The sequence below is a fragment of the Lottia gigantea genome, assembly GCF_000327385.1.
Source record: "Lottia gigantea unplaced genomic scaffold LOTGIsca_57, whole genome shotgun sequence".
Lineage (NCBI taxonomy): Eukaryota > Metazoa > Mollusca > Gastropoda > Lottiidae > Lottia > Lottia gigantea.
Window position 1 is genome coordinate 1,367,178 of NW_008709945.1, and position 16,857 is coordinate 1,384,034.

Genomic DNA, 16,857 nt, shown 5'->3' on the forward strand with positions numbered 1-16,857 from the left:
TTATTTTCAGAAGTACTGGCAGTGGACAGCAATCCAAATCTCTACCAACTGATCGTTTCCACTGTGTTAGGTATAGATATAAACTCCTTTGTTTTTCAGGCTGAAATAGATGGTAGAAAAACTCATTTCTCTACGATACGAGAACATGGTATGAACCTAGTAAATAATAAACATTACGCTAGTGATGATATACAGAAGATGATATCACAGTTAGATAAAACTAAGTTATCTCTCAACGGTACTTGGGATAAACGTAACTATCTACTTACACAATGTCATGACTTACAGGTAGGTAACAGAATTGTTCTATGTGTAATAGGGCTTTTGAATTGGTTATGTCTTTTGGTGGTCTTGTTTGATAGCTTTGAAATGTATGTCTTTGACATCAATGTATGAAAATATGATTCCACTTTGCAATTGACATTCCATGTTCAAATTTAAAATATATAGAATTATTGGAAATTAAATCACAATGCCCATCAGACATGATACATCACAAGCAATGTGTTTTTTTATCTATTAATATTAGAAAATTATTTATATTTTGTAGGTATTTAAAGAGACAGCTGAACAATGTGATACATGGCTAGGAACTAAAGAAGCTTTCTTAGCTAATGAAGATTTGGGTGTAAGTATCATTAAAATTTCTTTTCTACTAAAATGAAAAATCTCTACCATCACTGTCTATTTTTTTTTTTAAATGACACATGTAGTAAGTACAAACACTATTTGAACCTTCAACCTCATTTCTTTTACTAGATCTGCAGATGTTAACAGAATCTGACGCTTAGCTATTATTATTATTAGCTTCTGCTTTCATTAGCTCAGTTTCACATTTCCAATTCACCAAAAACAACTCTGCAACAGAACTGGTAGATTTTAGACTTTGAATAAATGTGTTTTACTTGGACAGATAGTGCTTTTCATGTTTCAAAAGAGCCGAAACTCATAACCAGCTCTTTTAATGTCAAGTTGAATCTCTTCTATGTTTCAGAATACATTATATAGTGTAGAAGGATTAATCAAGAAACATGAAGGTTTTGAGAAATCAACCAAGGCTCAAGAAGACCGAGTGGAAGATTTAAAACAGTTTGCTGGTGATTTGTGCGAGAAGGAGCATTATGCTAAAGATGAGATCAAGAAAAGATGTCAGGCTGTTTTAAGCAGACGTGACAAGATGTGGGAACTCTCATCCCTGAAACGTAAAAAACTGGAAGAATCTCATAACTATCAAGTTTTCTTACGTAATTTATATGAGGTAAGTAGCTTAGTCATTTCCTGCATTCTCTAATTAACTAGAGCTTATCTTATCCCATGGGGGAATGTTTTGGATACTAAATCTACATCAGGACATCAGGCTAGCACTGATCAGGAGTGTGAGTCAAAAAAGAGAATATTCTACAGTTTGAAGACTCTTAACTTATATATAGTTGAGTGTCTGACATGGAAAAGGTATCTGTTGGTTCTGTTGTTTCTGTTGTCTGTGTACTTGACAAATACCTTGAAAGTTGGAAATACAAATGTTCTTATGTAGCCTATGCTGATGTCATTATAAGATTCCTGCCATTAAACACAGCCCACTGACATAGAATTGAAATTTCAGGTATCTGGATGGGTGAATGAAAAGTTACAAGTAGCATTAGATGAATCTTACAGAGACCCTACCAACCTTCAAGCTAAACTACAGAAACATCAAGCTTTTGAAGCTGAATTAGCAGCCAATAGAAATAGAGTTGATGCTGTGGTTCAGGTATGTTAGATTCGTCTGACTTCCTTTACAAAATCATGGTCTTTATTCAGGTCTGGAAAAAGCTTTGTCATGAGAGTTTCCCGTATTCATTAGATCTATACCAACCATTCTCACAAAAGCCATCTTTGCAGAGGATAAATTTTCTGCAGAAGATTTTCATGATTATGTGATTTTTTGAGCGCTTCTGAAAGATGCTGAATGACTTTCAGCAGTCTAAGATAAAATCCATGTGTTTAATGGCACAAAATGAAGAGTTCTGTCGTTGACATGTCACTGAAGGGGAGACAGAAAGTGTGATGTGCTGATTTAAAAAAAGGGGAAAATGAACACAGAGCTATATTCTCTAAATTCTGTTTTTCAGGAAGGACAAGGATTAATAGATGGTGACCATTATTCCAAACCAGACATAAAAAAACGTCTGGAAGAACTAGAGAGGAGTTGGGAAGCTTTGTTAGCAGCCAGTGTGGATAAGAAAGATAAACTTCAAGATGCTTATCAGGTAAGTTTAAATGTATTGCATTGTGGCTTTGATAGTTAGTTTTTAAGATAATTTCCAGATTTAAAGAAATTACATAATCTGATATATCATCAAAATGAATTTAAAATCAATTGACCAATCAGATGACTGAAATCTTTTTAAGTTAAGTCTTTCAACTCAAGCAGCCTCCCTACAGGTCACATATTTAATTGATGTATACCTGAGCAAATGGTAAAGCGACTGTTACTTAACAATGTTAAGTCTTGTTATGTTAAGTCTTGTTATGTTAAGTCATATTACTCTGGAGTTTAGGGTATCGGATGTTATTTATTCACTTCAACACTAATACACTATGTTATAGGCATTACTATTCAACCGTGTGGCAGATGATCTAATGTCATGGATGGATGAAGTAGAAAATCAACTTGAATCAGAAGATCATGGGAAGGATTTGACGTCTGTTAATAATTTACTCAAGAAACATCAGGTAAATTGTGGATTTTCCAATACTTTATGTGATTTGAAACATAGTTGTTTCTTCCTCAATGGTGAAACAAACCACACAAATTAAGGCCAGATGGCAGGACATTGAAAAAATCTAGGAAGCCATAGTGCAATCATTTTGAATTGAGTTAGGCCTTGATCCTTTATGTTCAGGAGATGTGTTGTATTTCATAGGCTTTCCTCTCCAAAGAAAATTTTGGAGAAAATGAATATTCAATGTATTTTTTTTTTTATTTTCAGCAATTAGAACAAGATATATCTAATCATCAAGAAAAGGTTCAAGATGTCATGGATGCTGTACAGGTATTTAAAGAAGCTAAACATTTCCTAAAAGCTGAACTTCAAGCCAGATCAAAGGAGATTTCAGACAGGTAGGTTTATTATTTTTTAACAAAAAAACATCCATATGCTTTTATAAAATTGTAGATTAATATTCTGTTTTAAAAACTATAATACCAATACAATTAGATCTTTATGAGAAATACTGGAAGAAAAATTCATATTTTCATCAATACACCATTTTGATATTTGAAAGCCATCAAATCTCTACTCTTTTCATTTGCACGCTTTTAAGTTTTTAGGTACAAAAGCACTTTGACAGTTGTCTTGTGATTCTTCATGTAACATGCTTACAATGTTGTTGATTTTGTAAACTTTTGCCACAAACGTTTTGTATTATACATACAGATATACATCTCTAAGTGAACCATGTCATATCAGACGAGACAATCTAGAGGAGGCGTTACGAATGTATCAGTTTTATCGAGATGTAGATGATGAACTCTCCTGGATTGAAGAAAAACGACCGACTGCTACCAATACAGATCTTGGTAATTCTCTCAGTGCTGCTCAGAATCTCATGAAAAAACATCAGGTAAGTGGAAAAAGACAGTTGCTTAGAGTATTTGACCCCTGCAGCCTAATCTACAGGCCTTGTTTGTTGATTCATGCAATTAGAGATTACTAATTTAAGATGTTTTTGTTCAGTTTCTCACAGACTAACTCAGGTGAAGGATGCTGACAAGAGATAAGCATCCAGAAATTCAGTAGGAACATTATTTGCTACAAACATTAAAAGAAATCAGTTGAAATTGAAATTTACTGACATGAATGTGACCGTGGAAAAGATTATTAAACTTTCATATGCTTTTGACCTCAACTATGGACAAGAATGGTGAATATATTGTGGTCTTTAAAAAATGTTCTTTAATCTTATTCTTTCTTCCCTCCAGGCCTTGGAATCAGAAATTATAGCTCATGAACCATTGATTGATGCTGTCGCCAGTTCTGCTCAAATGATGGTCAGAAGTAAACATTTCGCTAGTCAAGATATACAGAGTCGTCTGGATAATCTTCATCAACAACTACAGGAACTCAAGCAAATAACATCCAGTAGAAAACTGAAATTACAAGATTCTCTAGAGGCACAGAAGGTACGTATACCTTAGCTATTCCGGGACTCTTTTAGATTCCTGTTGTAATTTTTGGAGTGCCTGGGTTCCTTAGTGATGTATATCATAAAAAATGTATCATTTTAAGATGAAAAACTTAGTTTTAAAGCTTGGTTTGATCAGAATCCTTCAGCAGTTGCAAATCAGAACAGATAAAACAAATGATATAAAACAAACAGATGTATTGGTAATATTTCCCTCATTTCACACTGCAATGGGTTGCTCATGTTTATTAACGCAGTTACGTTCTCTTCTTCAAGTTTATTATTCCTTTCTTTATTTAATCCTACGCTCAAAAATCTTTCATTTTTTAAATATCTATTAAAGTTCTATACAGAAATTGCTGAAACTGAATCATGGATGAATGAAAAGATACCACAGTTGACCAGTTCTGATCTGGGTAAAGATGAAGATTCTGTACAAGTGTTGATGAAGAAACTGGATGCTCTAGAAAGAGATGTGGAGAACTTCAGTAATAGTATTGGAGAGTTATCTGCTCTTAGTCGAAGTCTGACTGATAAAGGACATTATGACAGTGAAAACATTCGACAGAAACAGGTTTGATCTATATTTGATTTTCATCAACCTTGCTTTGTCGTCTGAAGTTCATTATGGTGTCAAGGGTCATGACCTATCCAATTCAATAGAGATTTAGCAAAGTATGAGAGCTTATATGGGAATTTTGAAATTTGAAATTGCCATTGATTGCCAAAATCAAACACAGTTGCTGATTGCTGAATCATACAGTTTTAACTTGATTGCAGAACTGAAAAGATACATATTTTCATCATCAACAACATCACGCGTTTACTTCTCTTTATCTTCCAGACTGAAATAGAAAAGAGGTATGCCCAGTTACAAGATTTATCCAGTCAGAGAAGACAGAAACTAAGCGAAAGTAAGAAATTATTTGAGTTCTATCGTGAAGCAGATGAAGTGGCTGATTGGATTGAAGAGAGGAACGTCATAGCTGGGTCTGAAGATTATGGTCAAGACTTGGAACACGTTGAGGTAATTTGTTTTTCCGTCTTCGAGAAAGAGAGCACCATGTTTAATGGATCAAACGCTAATGACCTTTCATGGGAAAATTTCCTTCATTGCACACTTCATGTCCTGTCTTTATTAACTCAGGTGCATGATAATAGAAAGAAAGAGCTGAAAGAGTTTCAGCGATGACAAACTCAGCTTCAGGTTAGTATTTCAATTTGATTATATTTCAGGTTCTACAACAGAAGTTTGAAGATTTTATCCATGATTTGAATTCGAAAGAAGATCGTGTAACGAAGGTGGTATCTTTGGGACAAACAATGATTGACCAGAAACATTTTGAATCCAGTAAAATCAAGAAGAGAATGGATGAAATCAACAAGAATTGGGCAGAATTGAAAGAAATGGCACAAGCTAGACAAGAGGTAAAATACCAACATTAAAACTTCTTCAAGAATTTTCAGGATTTCTCTTAAAACAGAAAGCTTTAACAGTATGAAGGCTCAACAGTCAAATATATTCACAAAAAATATAACCATTTTGAATTCATGAACATATGAACATGCAGTTAATCAATAGTCAGATATAGTATATCCAAATACCTATGTCTATTTCTATATAAAAGTGTATACATTGCATATTCTTTGCATAGATCATACCATGTATAAATTTGTCTTTACAGTCACTGTCTGGAGCTAAAGAGGTCCATATGTATGCCAGAGATGCTGATGATACATTAGAATGGATCCAAGAAAAAGATTTGATTGTTAGCAGTGATGATTTTGGACATGATTTAGAAAGTGTTCAATCTTTGATCAGTAGACATGAAGGTTTGGAGGTAAGTCAGATTATTACACTAATTATCTATAAAAACACACATGGCACACATCAAGTTACTCCCTTTGCTTTATTTTGACTACTTTTGTATCAAATGAATTTACTGAAGCAAAAAACAATAGTCGACAAATCCAGTTGAACAGTGTCATAAGGTGTTGTAGTACACACTCACTGCCTGCTGATAACACCCAGTGACGGAGCCAAAAATTGGGCAGAGGAGGCAGTTTTTTGGATAAAAATCTCATAACTAGGTTAGAGATTCAGGCAATTTTAGATATCTTTCCCCCTCTCGAACGTAAACCTGGCTCCATCACTGATGACACCCTCTACATTGCTTATTTTGGTGGAGCTCAAATTCAATAAAGTCATAAGGTATCAAGTGAGAATCATGAATGATATTAACATCTGGACATCTTTTTTCAGCGAGATTTAGCAGCCATCAGTGAACAAGTTGAGACAATAACAAAAGAAGCAGAAAGATTAATGGCATTGTATCCTGATACTCAGGAACATATAGCCAGGAAGCATGAAGAAATGGTACAAGCCTGGAACACTTTGGTTGAGAAATCTTCACAACGTAAAGAACGATTACAGTCTGCCTTACAGTTACAGATGTACTTTAATGACTATAGAGAACTTACGTAAGTACCCTAACTACTGTATAAGGTGCTTTGGTATATAACAGGATACAAGATACTTTAAGGTTGAATGGATTTGGCAGGGCCAGACCAATTTTTAGAAACATTGACGATAACATCACAAATGCTTATTGCGGGAGTTCTAAACTCTATTCCTATTGGCCCGCTCTGAAAGGAAAGTACAGTATCATTGTGAATATAATGTGCACCCATTCTTACCATCTTGTAAATCTGAAAACAAAAAGTGCAATAACATAAAGGTGTTTCTTACATCAGCCATAGTTCTGCTGTTGTCAAGATGCTGTTTGTTCCAATTTCATTTATGTGGAGAATTGTCCCATTGTATTCAGTTGTTCACAAAGTAAATGGTTTCTCCCCTATTTTTAGAGCCTGGATCAGTGAAATGATAGCTATTATAACATCAGATGAACTAGCTAAAGATCTACCTGGTGCAGAAGCCATGATTACCAGATACAAGGAACATAAAGCAGAAGTTGACAGCCGAGCAGACGCCTTTTCTAAATTTAGACATACAGGAGAGATGTTGATCAAGAATGGTCATTTCTTATCAGATGAGGTAGGATGAAAACTATTTTGAACATAGCTTCTTATTTCCAAAGCTAAATTTCTCAAATTTATGTTTTCATCGACTTGAAAAGTTCCTGATTCCACACTTTTTCACAAATATTAATTTAGTTATTGGAAAATAGGACTTTGTTGTGTATTTTAATATTTGGTTCTCAAGCTTAGATTATGTTTCAGTTAGAATGTGGGGTTATATTCATAAGGAAAGATCAAATGAAATCTTGAATCACTGAAAGAGTCCTTGCAAGAACAAAACCAGCTGGGGGTAGTATTTTATTCTGGTTATTTTGATTTCAGATTCAAGAGAAGATCAATCAACTGAGTGAATCAAGGGAAGGTTTAATACGAACATTGAATCATCGTAGATCATTACATGGACAGAATCTTGAGGCACAGGTAAATATCTTGATTATCAAAACCTCATTTGTCCAATCATATTTTTACTTTGAAATTTTAATGTGCCTTAAAGGGCCTCGTTGGCCATTTTCCGGGGTTGATTTGGGTCTTGAATATATATAAATATAATACTAGAACTACATGAAAATACCATAATCCATACTTTAAACTAGAAATTTCACTTTCTTTTCTACATCTGTCTTTTCAATTGTCATCATTTTAATTTCCTCAATACACACATGGACTTGAAAGCTCAAATGTCAAGGGTGAGCTGTGAAGATGATACATCAAGAAAGTCTGTTTCTAAGACTAAGGTACGATTGGTCAAACTGATGGCAAGCGTGTCCTTTTAATGTGTCATCAAAACACACTAACTAAAAAGGATCTGATATACATTTTCTATCAATCACATTCTTCTTCAGAAACTGAAATATTACATGGAACAACTTGATGCATGGATGAGTCTACGAGAACCTCAACTGAAAGGAAAGAATTACGGTGAATCTATACAGGCTGTGGAAGAATTAATCAGACGTCATGCTGATTTCGAGAAAACTGTGGATGCTCAGGATGAGAAATTCCAAGCTCTGGACAAACCATCAGAGGTAATGTCATCCAATTTTGTTTTGTTTTTTCTGTCACCATCGTAATCTAGCACATTTATATCGCTATCACGTTCTAATGCCATTTTTATAACTAATCAGAGCATGTTTTTCTTGATTACAAAGAAGATTAGTGGGATATTGAAACCCCTATTGCTCTACTTTGGGTTTTAAAACTCCTTTCATTTCATTTCTACTTTGGGTTTCACAATGGACATGACATGCTTTGATAGCAGGATTTTGGTAGAATTTTTTATTAGAATACCAATATTGATACTTTTGTATTTTGTCAAGTATTTCTGATGTGTTTTACATCTGTATTTACCTTTAGTTCTGTCTTCAAAAAAGGTCATAATAAGTGTTGGTTATTTCTAAAGGTTAATTATAGATTATTCTGATACTGTGTCATTTAGGTTGAGAGAGCATTTGCCCAACATAAATTACAAGAACAACAACAGCAAGTTCAAGATGATGCTAAAAGAGAGAGAGATAGATTGGATGAATTAAGGAAGAAAGAACAGGATCGTATTTTAGATGTAAGTACTGTATCTGATATTGCTGGCATCCTGCGATTCCTAGAGAATTTTCATTACACTCCAAAATATCCCCCTCTCTGCATTGTCAGACTTCTTATAGATTGTTCATGTGAACTTTTAGACTTGTCCAAGGGGAGATAATAAGTATGTAATGAGACACTTACAGGTTTCCCAGGATGCATCAGAGCTTTCTGCTTGTTAAGTTACATTATTTGATCACATGTATGTCTGTTTATTTGATACAGATATATGAGATATCAATTGCATGTATTACAGGCCTTTAACAGCATGGCAGTTATTTTACTTAGTCATAAAATCATCAGATATGCTTATTGCAAAAAATTAGAGGGCTTTTAATCATGCGGCATGGTTCATGAAGATCAATTTACATTGACTAAAATTTGAGAATGGATCTGTAGTACTCCAAATTTGCTGAAGGCTAATAAAGAGCTTATAGATTTAGAATCTTGACTGGATAATCTGGTATTTTGTTTTGAATAATTGGATAAGGATAGAATCTGTATAAGAGTTCTGATTTAATATTTTTTTAATGTCTAAGGCAAATCTTGTGCTGAAAATTCATTCAAATATTTTTGAATTTTCAAAAATTTTATCATTCAAAACTTAAAGAATAAAATAATTATTAAAGTTGTTCCTTCTTATTGCCAAAATTCAGTTCAAAATTTCTATAAATTTCATCATCAAAGGGCATTATAAGGTAAAAGTTACCATCCTAGGTTACAGTATTCAAAGTTTATCACCATAATCTTTTTAAAATAAAGCACTATTTTTTCCATTTTACAAAATTTCTTGTTTTTTGAGATATGCTTGATATCTTTTAAGGAAAGGGAATTAAATAAGGTAGCTTTAAATATAAACTTTTTTTTTTTAAAACCCAATCCAGATTTTGACTTTTTATCATATTTTGCTAAGGGTTATGAATTTTGAATTCATGAATTGCTTGGGAATGCATATTCTGTGTATGTTTACTAAATTATAACATTTATTTTTTAACACCATAGCGATTATCAATTGTGCATGGTTGAGAATAATGAAAGGGTTAATGAATATCGAACGCAACTCACAACTTAGTTACATGAGAGTTGAATTCAAAACTTATGATTGCTATTCTTATTCAAACCAGGCACAACTGGTGATCTCTTTGGTGTGAGGGACACCTTTATTAGAGATTATTTTTTATAAAATCAAAAATGAGTTTTGTTGTTTTTGTTCCACATGTTTTTCGCCAATGAAAAATTGATTGAAATTTTTTTTAATTGGAAGTTATTTGTTTCCAAAAGTACTATTTTTGCCTTGTAAACTCTCAGAAAAAGTTTCCATCTGGAACGACCTTGAATTCCGAAAAGAGTAGGCTCTTTGCAAACTACATGGTGTTGCCTGTCTTCTAAAACCCATTGAGTGCAGGAAAAAGGGTGTAAAACTCCATGTATTTATTTCATTTTTTGAACAACATTGGGTTTAGAATAGTCTCTAACACTATAAGTTTCTGTTTGATTTTCAGAGGTAATATTAAATCTATGTATTAACATTTCATTATAATATATTATATTTACAGGTCCGTCATGGTGTATGTTTTCATTTTTTATTCAGAAGTTTTTATTCGCTTTGATCATAATACACTAATGCATGAAGCTTATTATCTTAAGATATTGAAGAAATATTGCAAATTATTATAACAAATTATCAAATCAACCTAAAATCATTTAATGTTTAAATGACACACTGTTATTACCGTGCTTCACTTTAGACAAAATGTCATAGGTCAATAGCTCAGGGAGGTCACATGACAGTTACATATTAATTTGACAGAGCTATGTAGGGCCAGTCAGTGGATAGTATAAGATTGGGTTGTTTAATCTACTTTTTTTGAAATAAAGTCAGTGTATTCAGTTCTGTTTCTCTGGAGTAGCGAAACCTTTTTTCAACCCAGTCGAATTCCTTTATGTGTCACATGACATACAGTAAAATGATATATTCTTTGAGACCCCCCCTCATTATTATGATATGGTGTTTATTTGATATTGTAAAAATCTGCAATATTTCTTCATTATATTCATTGTGTGTTGGTGTACTATTCTGTGTTATGACATCATTATGGTGGTATGGTATATTGTATCTTGTGATTTGTGTTATGCTGAAATGCTGCTTTTTTAAGCCAATCACCGGGGAAAAAAATGTTGGCTTTGAATCATCGAGATATCTCTTATCCCTGGCTCTGTTGAAGAAAAAATTTCCCTTTTAAATCTGGAAATCAATATCAATCACATATTTCCAGCATTAAGGAGTGATATTTTGAAATACAAGCCCATGATTCTTAAAAAGAAACCATTAGAAAGATGAAAATAAGCTTGGCCAGCTTCAAAAATATAATCAGAAGATGAACTGCTACAAGCAGAAAATATGTGATCTTCAGCTTTGATCAGTCTTAAGTTTTTGAAATGAATCCGCCATCTAACCGTTCAGGTAGCAGACTGATATTCTTGTCATTGAAGCGTGATTACCTCCCTTTGACTACATGCAGCACTCTGTCAGCTATCCATAGAATCTGTGTATTTTTGTGAAAATTGCTCAAGTAGATTATGACTGGGAATATCAGTCTGCTACCTAGTGTGTTATATTGAGGATTCATTTCAACAGTTCGTGACCTTTCAGACCTGAAGATGTACATTATATGTATGATATAAAACAAGCTTCAGTGTCTATATATCTAAAAGGAAACTATGTTTTAATTGTGTTTTTCCTGATTTTGCCAACTGTGTTATATGTTTGTGGTTTGAATCCTATATATGTTGTTGTTTAAATGTTGTATTGTCAACTTCTGCCATGTTTTCAGTTTCAGATATTCAGATTTGCTATTCAGATTTGACCTGTCTTGATATGAATTTGTTGGGGATTGGTTTTCTTGTAGATTTTGCTAGTTGTATTTTGAATTTGTTGAATATCTCTTTGATGTATATTCCCATCTAGCAACCAGTTTAAAATATTCTAGGGATGTGGTCAGATTTTTTCTTTCCTAATTTTTTATCTTTTTTTTCTAAATTTTCTTTACATATTATTGTTTTTACAAAATAGTCCATACTTAGTTGTTGTTTTATGAACTATATTTTATTAATTTGTAGCGAGTCGGTCTAAAATCAGGGGTAATAACTCCTAAATTCTTTCTTAAAATATATTGTGTGGACCAATCTCTTATTTTATTTCCTATCTCTCTTACTCTGTAACTTTTTGCACATTCTGTGTCCCATCTCATATCGGCACAAATTTATAGACGAGTTAAATGGTTATGATCTATATTTCTATCATTCTTTTTTTATTTTATGCCCCATATCATAAAGGAGTTACATCATCTAATTCTAGCCCATTTTCCATCCTCTCTTTTTTTGAGATTTTATTTTTTAAAACATAGTTATTTTTTTTTTCTATATTTTATTAAATATGTGTTGCGCTCTTAAAGAAAATGTTTGCTTTTATGAAGAACCTTGTGTTTGGTTCTGTGTATATGACTGACTCTTCAATGTCAAAAAATAATATTTTTTAACTTAATTAAATTCACTCTAAAAATACTTAGCTTTTTGCACATTTAATAATGACAAATTGTGAGAAATATCTTCCATAACAAGACAGATTTAACATATCTTGAATTTCAAAATGAACCCGTAAAAAAACTTGGTTTAGCTGATATCAGAAATATGCTAGATAATCTAAACAATTTTAGCTAAACATTATTACAGGACCTGATGATATAAAGTGATTGTAAAATTTCAACTAAAATTATTTATGCAACAAAATCAAGGGCGTCACCAGACATATTTGAAATTTCTTTTTCTGTTTCTGTAGGAACGTAAGAAAGAGGAAGAACAACGTAAAGCAAGAGAAATTAATTTACGTCGACAGAGAGAAGGCAGTTCTGAAGTTGAAGATGAAAGGTATATACTCAATTTAATTTTTTTCTAATTTTTATTAAAAAGATAGTTAAGATTTGGACGGGAGTCATTATATATAATGTCACCATACTCAAAATCATGCATAAATTTAGATACCTGGACAATTTCTGTTCTTGAATTAGAAAAGTGGTTATTTGAATTTAGATTTGTTTGGAATTTTGCTACTTGCCAGATGGTTGTGAACAGGCTATATTTAAACAGTCACTTGAATAATCTTATACATAGCCTTGATTCAACCATCCTTTAGACTTTTCAACATGAATATTTTTATGCCGAAGTTGTCATCTTTATCTTTTCTTTCACAGATTGGATGATAGTCAACTTGATAAATCAGTGGTAAAGAATCTTATCGTCGCTCGGTCTCAAAGTATCAAAATGGTGGCGCGACCTGGTGAGGAGGTCAAGAGGTCAACTAGTTTAAAACAAAATGACCAGGCATTATCTCCCTTGACCAAGGCCACAGAGTTCAGTTTTTCTGCTTCTATGGATGACGACTCAATAAACCAAAGATCATTGGAAACTAGTATAGATGATGATGGTGATGCCCCCAGTCTGCCCAGTTTGCCACCTCCTCCAAAATCAGCAGACAACATTGACGATTCTAATACAAGTTTATCTAACACCAGTACTGATTTCAACAATGTTCCTCCACCAACTTCACCTGGATTTACCAAAAAGGAAAAACTAACTTCACCACCATTAAGCCCAAAACAAAAACGCGTTGAAAACGTGAAAGATGAGAAAAAATCGAAAAGAACACCAAGCTTTAACATCCGACGTAAAACTCGAAGTTTCAAAGAAAAATATAAACTACCAGAAGATCTACCACCAGTTGAAATGCAAGGTACAATAGACAGAAAACAAGAGTTACAAGTTGGAGGTAAAAAAGCTACCATTAGATCCTGGAAACAGTTCCATACTGTGTTATTTGGTCAACTCTTGTGTTTCTTTAAAGACAAAGAAGGTAAGATAAAACTTTGTGACATTTCTATATAGAACATGTGATATTTCACAAATTTTTTATCCGTCTATTTATCCATAGAAATAAAAATGAAATATGGTAATTGTTGTTATATGGGATTCACTCAGCATATCAGGGCACCATGACACCATCATGGGGAGTAAACTAAATGTCTGGCTGCCTTTGATTGAACAATATTGTAACCAGTGGGTCTTTATTTACCTCCAAATATTGAGAGTAATGTTAACAAAATGTTTTATATTTATGTTTTTCTCTATATTTATTTGATTTAAATTTCAGCTTTTACAGAAAGTCAAGCAGCTGCCCCACCTGTTAATATACATCAAGCTCAGTGTGAGATAGCTAGTGATTATACCAAGAAGAAAAATGTCCTCCGTCTAAAAACCAATGATGGAGCTGAGTTTTTATTGGAAGTTCACAATGAAGAAGAATTAAATGATTGGTTGAACAAAATCCAATATTATTCAGGTAGAGTTTCCTCCCTTAATTCTTTATTTTGTAATCTAGGGGCTTGTCCCTGTCGGAACCATTTCAAGATCTTTGATTGGTCATAGTAGTTATGATATTGGCCAATCAAATTTCCTGAGAAGTGTAAATCATAATATACAAAATGATATTGACCAATTAAATTTCTGGAGAAACTTTTGAACAACATCTCTAGATTTCCTTTTATGAGAATAAAACTCAAGTCTGAGTTGTAGCTTATATCTAACTTTGAAACTTTCTAATCTGGCTAATACCACAGTCTTTACATCTTTCCTCATTATTCCAGCCAACCCAGATATAAATAGGGTATGGATAATCTGGGAAAGATCAGTCTGAACAAACCTAAGTTGTTATCCTTGTATAAAATGGTTGTTAGTCAAATTAGATAGTGGTATACTAGTACTCATCAACATTATATCATTGTAAATACCATGTGTATTATAAATACAGTGTACTCTGTGATATCTGACATCTGACATCTGAGTATTCCGACATTCTGCGTAATCCGACATCATTTTCTGGTCCCTATTGATTTCCTTCTTAGGCTAGTTTAAAAGAACTGAGTACTCCGACACTCTGTGTATTCGGAATTACGACACTAATCAGTGGTCCCAACACTCAGAAAAATCTGTATAATGCGACATCTACTCATCTTAATCACTTATCATCAATTAGATAATCGCTTATTTTATTGATAATCCGGATCAAATCACATGAAAACATGTATACCTCAGGCTTGTTAGACTCATAAAATAATGATTTCAGATTGTAGATACTTATCTCTCTACCTGATCTTATTAAAAATATATCTAGATGTCTATTGACTATTTTTTTATAATCTTTTATGATAACTTTAACCTCTCTCATTCAATTTTTAATAAGAATTTATTTTTAATTTATTAAAGCACAGCAATTAGAAAAGCTGCACTATTTACAAATTTTTAGAAGATTCTGTTTTATTTTGCATATTTTGAAGGATTTTATCATTTTCACACTCTTCAGATATTTTGCGGAGTTCAAAGAATTTTGCCATAAAACTTAACAAATTTATGTCTTTAAGAGCAAATTAAAGAATATTTGAACCCTCCAAATGGCTTGCTGAGTTGACAAACCATTCACAGAGTGGCATTATGTATTGTGGGAGACCCAATCTGGCACCACTGTAGTTAATGTCAAGCTATGTTCAACATGGAACAATGATTTTATTTGCATGATGTTTGAAATGAGAGCTAATAAATTGGAATGAGTTTTTTAAAGCATGCTTGTTAATGAAGTAACATTCTTTATGAATTAACATGATTGAAAAGTTTCAAGATGGGAAATTTAATTATGATTTTTGTGTGGGTCACTGAAAGTAGTTGATGGGTATCCCCCATCTTCACAATGTCAAGCTATTACAAACAGGGTCTAATACCTTGACTTCATTGGGCTCTTCTCTTGATTTTGGATCAGAAGTCTGTGAACCATTAGCCATAATGTTTACAGTCTTTCTATCGTGGAACATGATGGCTGTATTTGTTAACATCCAATCAAAACGCTTCATTCCGTAATACAAGAAAGGTGACTAATGTAGTCAAGGTATTAAACAGTTTGTAATATTTTGACATTGTGAAATTGGGTATATATTAGTGTATAATAAGCTGGTTTTCCTTGAACTTACTTTTGAAATGTTCAAGTCCTCGTGAATATTTATAATTACGATATCCAACAAGTTCATTTGAAATCAGCTTTATTATGTAGACTCTAAATCCCTTCTTCCTTTTAAAATGTCTGAACCTTTTTAAACTTTTACTAACTCTTCAATTTACAGAACAACCCTCCATGCTTCCTCTATTGGAAGTATATAGCAATAATTCTCAACTGGATGACAGTGGTGACACAGGTGATTTCTTGATTATCCAGTTCTATCTTTTTACCAAATTGCTTGCCAAACATTTGTTGGGGGCACATAGAATTTAGGCACTTTTTGTTGCATTTTGTTTTCATTTCACTGCTTTTTTTCATTTTTTAGTGTTTGTTTTCTATGTTAGCTTTTGGTTTTGTTTTGCACTGGTTTGCTTTTATCAAATTACTTTCAATATCTATGCATGTTCAATTACTCCAAATGGTACCTTTTGATATTAGCTTGTATAATTATGATATCATAATGAAATGCATGATTTTCCCTACTGAAATATGATTATGTGTTATTAAGTTAATAAAATTAAGTCATATCAAATGAAAATATATATTGTCCATATTAGTTTAAATCAATTCACCCATTTGTGTTATGTTGCATGAAATTAACATTTAAACAGAGGTGAAGATAAGCTTAGTTGTATGTGGCATTGTCTGTGTTGGTATTTGGGGTTCGAGGTTCCTGGCATGAAATCTATTTATATTTGTCATAGGTGCCAAATCATCAGACTGACCAAAAATGTTTACCCAAATTTTGGGTGGCAGAAAATTTTTTTTTTCCTTTCTATTCCAAGATCAGAACTCTGATCAATTTCTGAAAAAATATTACGCAAAATATTCTTCTGGTTCTTTAGGATTCTAGAAAGTTAAATTTTCAAAAATTTGTGAAATACTTGTGATTCTTCATGACAAAACAGTAACATGTAAATATTTAAACTGTAGAAACAGATCGGCATGATGTCCTTTAATTATTTCCCTATCAA

At 32.8% G+C, this 16,857-nt stretch overlaps 1 protein-coding gene across 1 annotated transcript in view; it reads left to right on the top strand.

Annotated features, from left to right (window-relative positions):
- The window catches only part of LOTGIDRAFT_127458 (hypothetical protein), a gene marked incomplete at both ends in the record, with an annotated part of 58,209 nt that extends 43,944 nt beyond the window's left edge, over window positions 1–14,265 (top strand). The window contains 20 exons of the mRNA XM_009063397.1: window positions 100–288; window positions 551–628; window positions 995–1,258; window positions 1,604–1,750; window positions 2,112–2,249; window positions 2,590–2,715; window positions 2,973–3,103; window positions 3,420–3,606; window positions 3,965–4,165; window positions 4,511–4,741; window positions 5,012–5,194; window positions 5,404–5,595; window positions 5,853–6,008; window positions 6,431–6,648; window positions 7,033–7,222; window positions 7,528–7,626; window positions 8,049–8,231; window positions 8,642–8,768; window positions 13,259–13,693; window positions 13,991–14,265. Coding sequence (XP_009061645.1) covers window positions 100–288; window positions 551–628; window positions 995–1,258; window positions 1,604–1,750; window positions 2,112–2,249; window positions 2,590–2,715; window positions 2,973–3,103; window positions 3,420–3,606; window positions 3,965–4,165; window positions 4,511–4,741; window positions 5,012–5,194; window positions 5,404–5,595; window positions 5,853–6,008; window positions 6,431–6,648; window positions 7,033–7,222; window positions 7,528–7,626; window positions 8,049–8,231; window positions 8,642–8,768; window positions 13,259–13,693; window positions 13,991–14,265 — 3,750 coding nt within the window. The remainder of the gene's footprint in view (window positions 1–99; window positions 289–550; window positions 629–994; window positions 1,259–1,603; window positions 1,751–2,111; window positions 2,250–2,589; window positions 2,716–2,972; window positions 3,104–3,419; window positions 3,607–3,964; window positions 4,166–4,510; window positions 4,742–5,011; window positions 5,195–5,403; window positions 5,596–5,852; window positions 6,009–6,430; window positions 6,649–7,032; window positions 7,223–7,527; window positions 7,627–8,048; window positions 8,232–8,641; window positions 8,769–13,258; window positions 13,694–13,990) is intronic.
- Window positions 14,266–16,857: the final 2,592 nt, after the last annotated feature.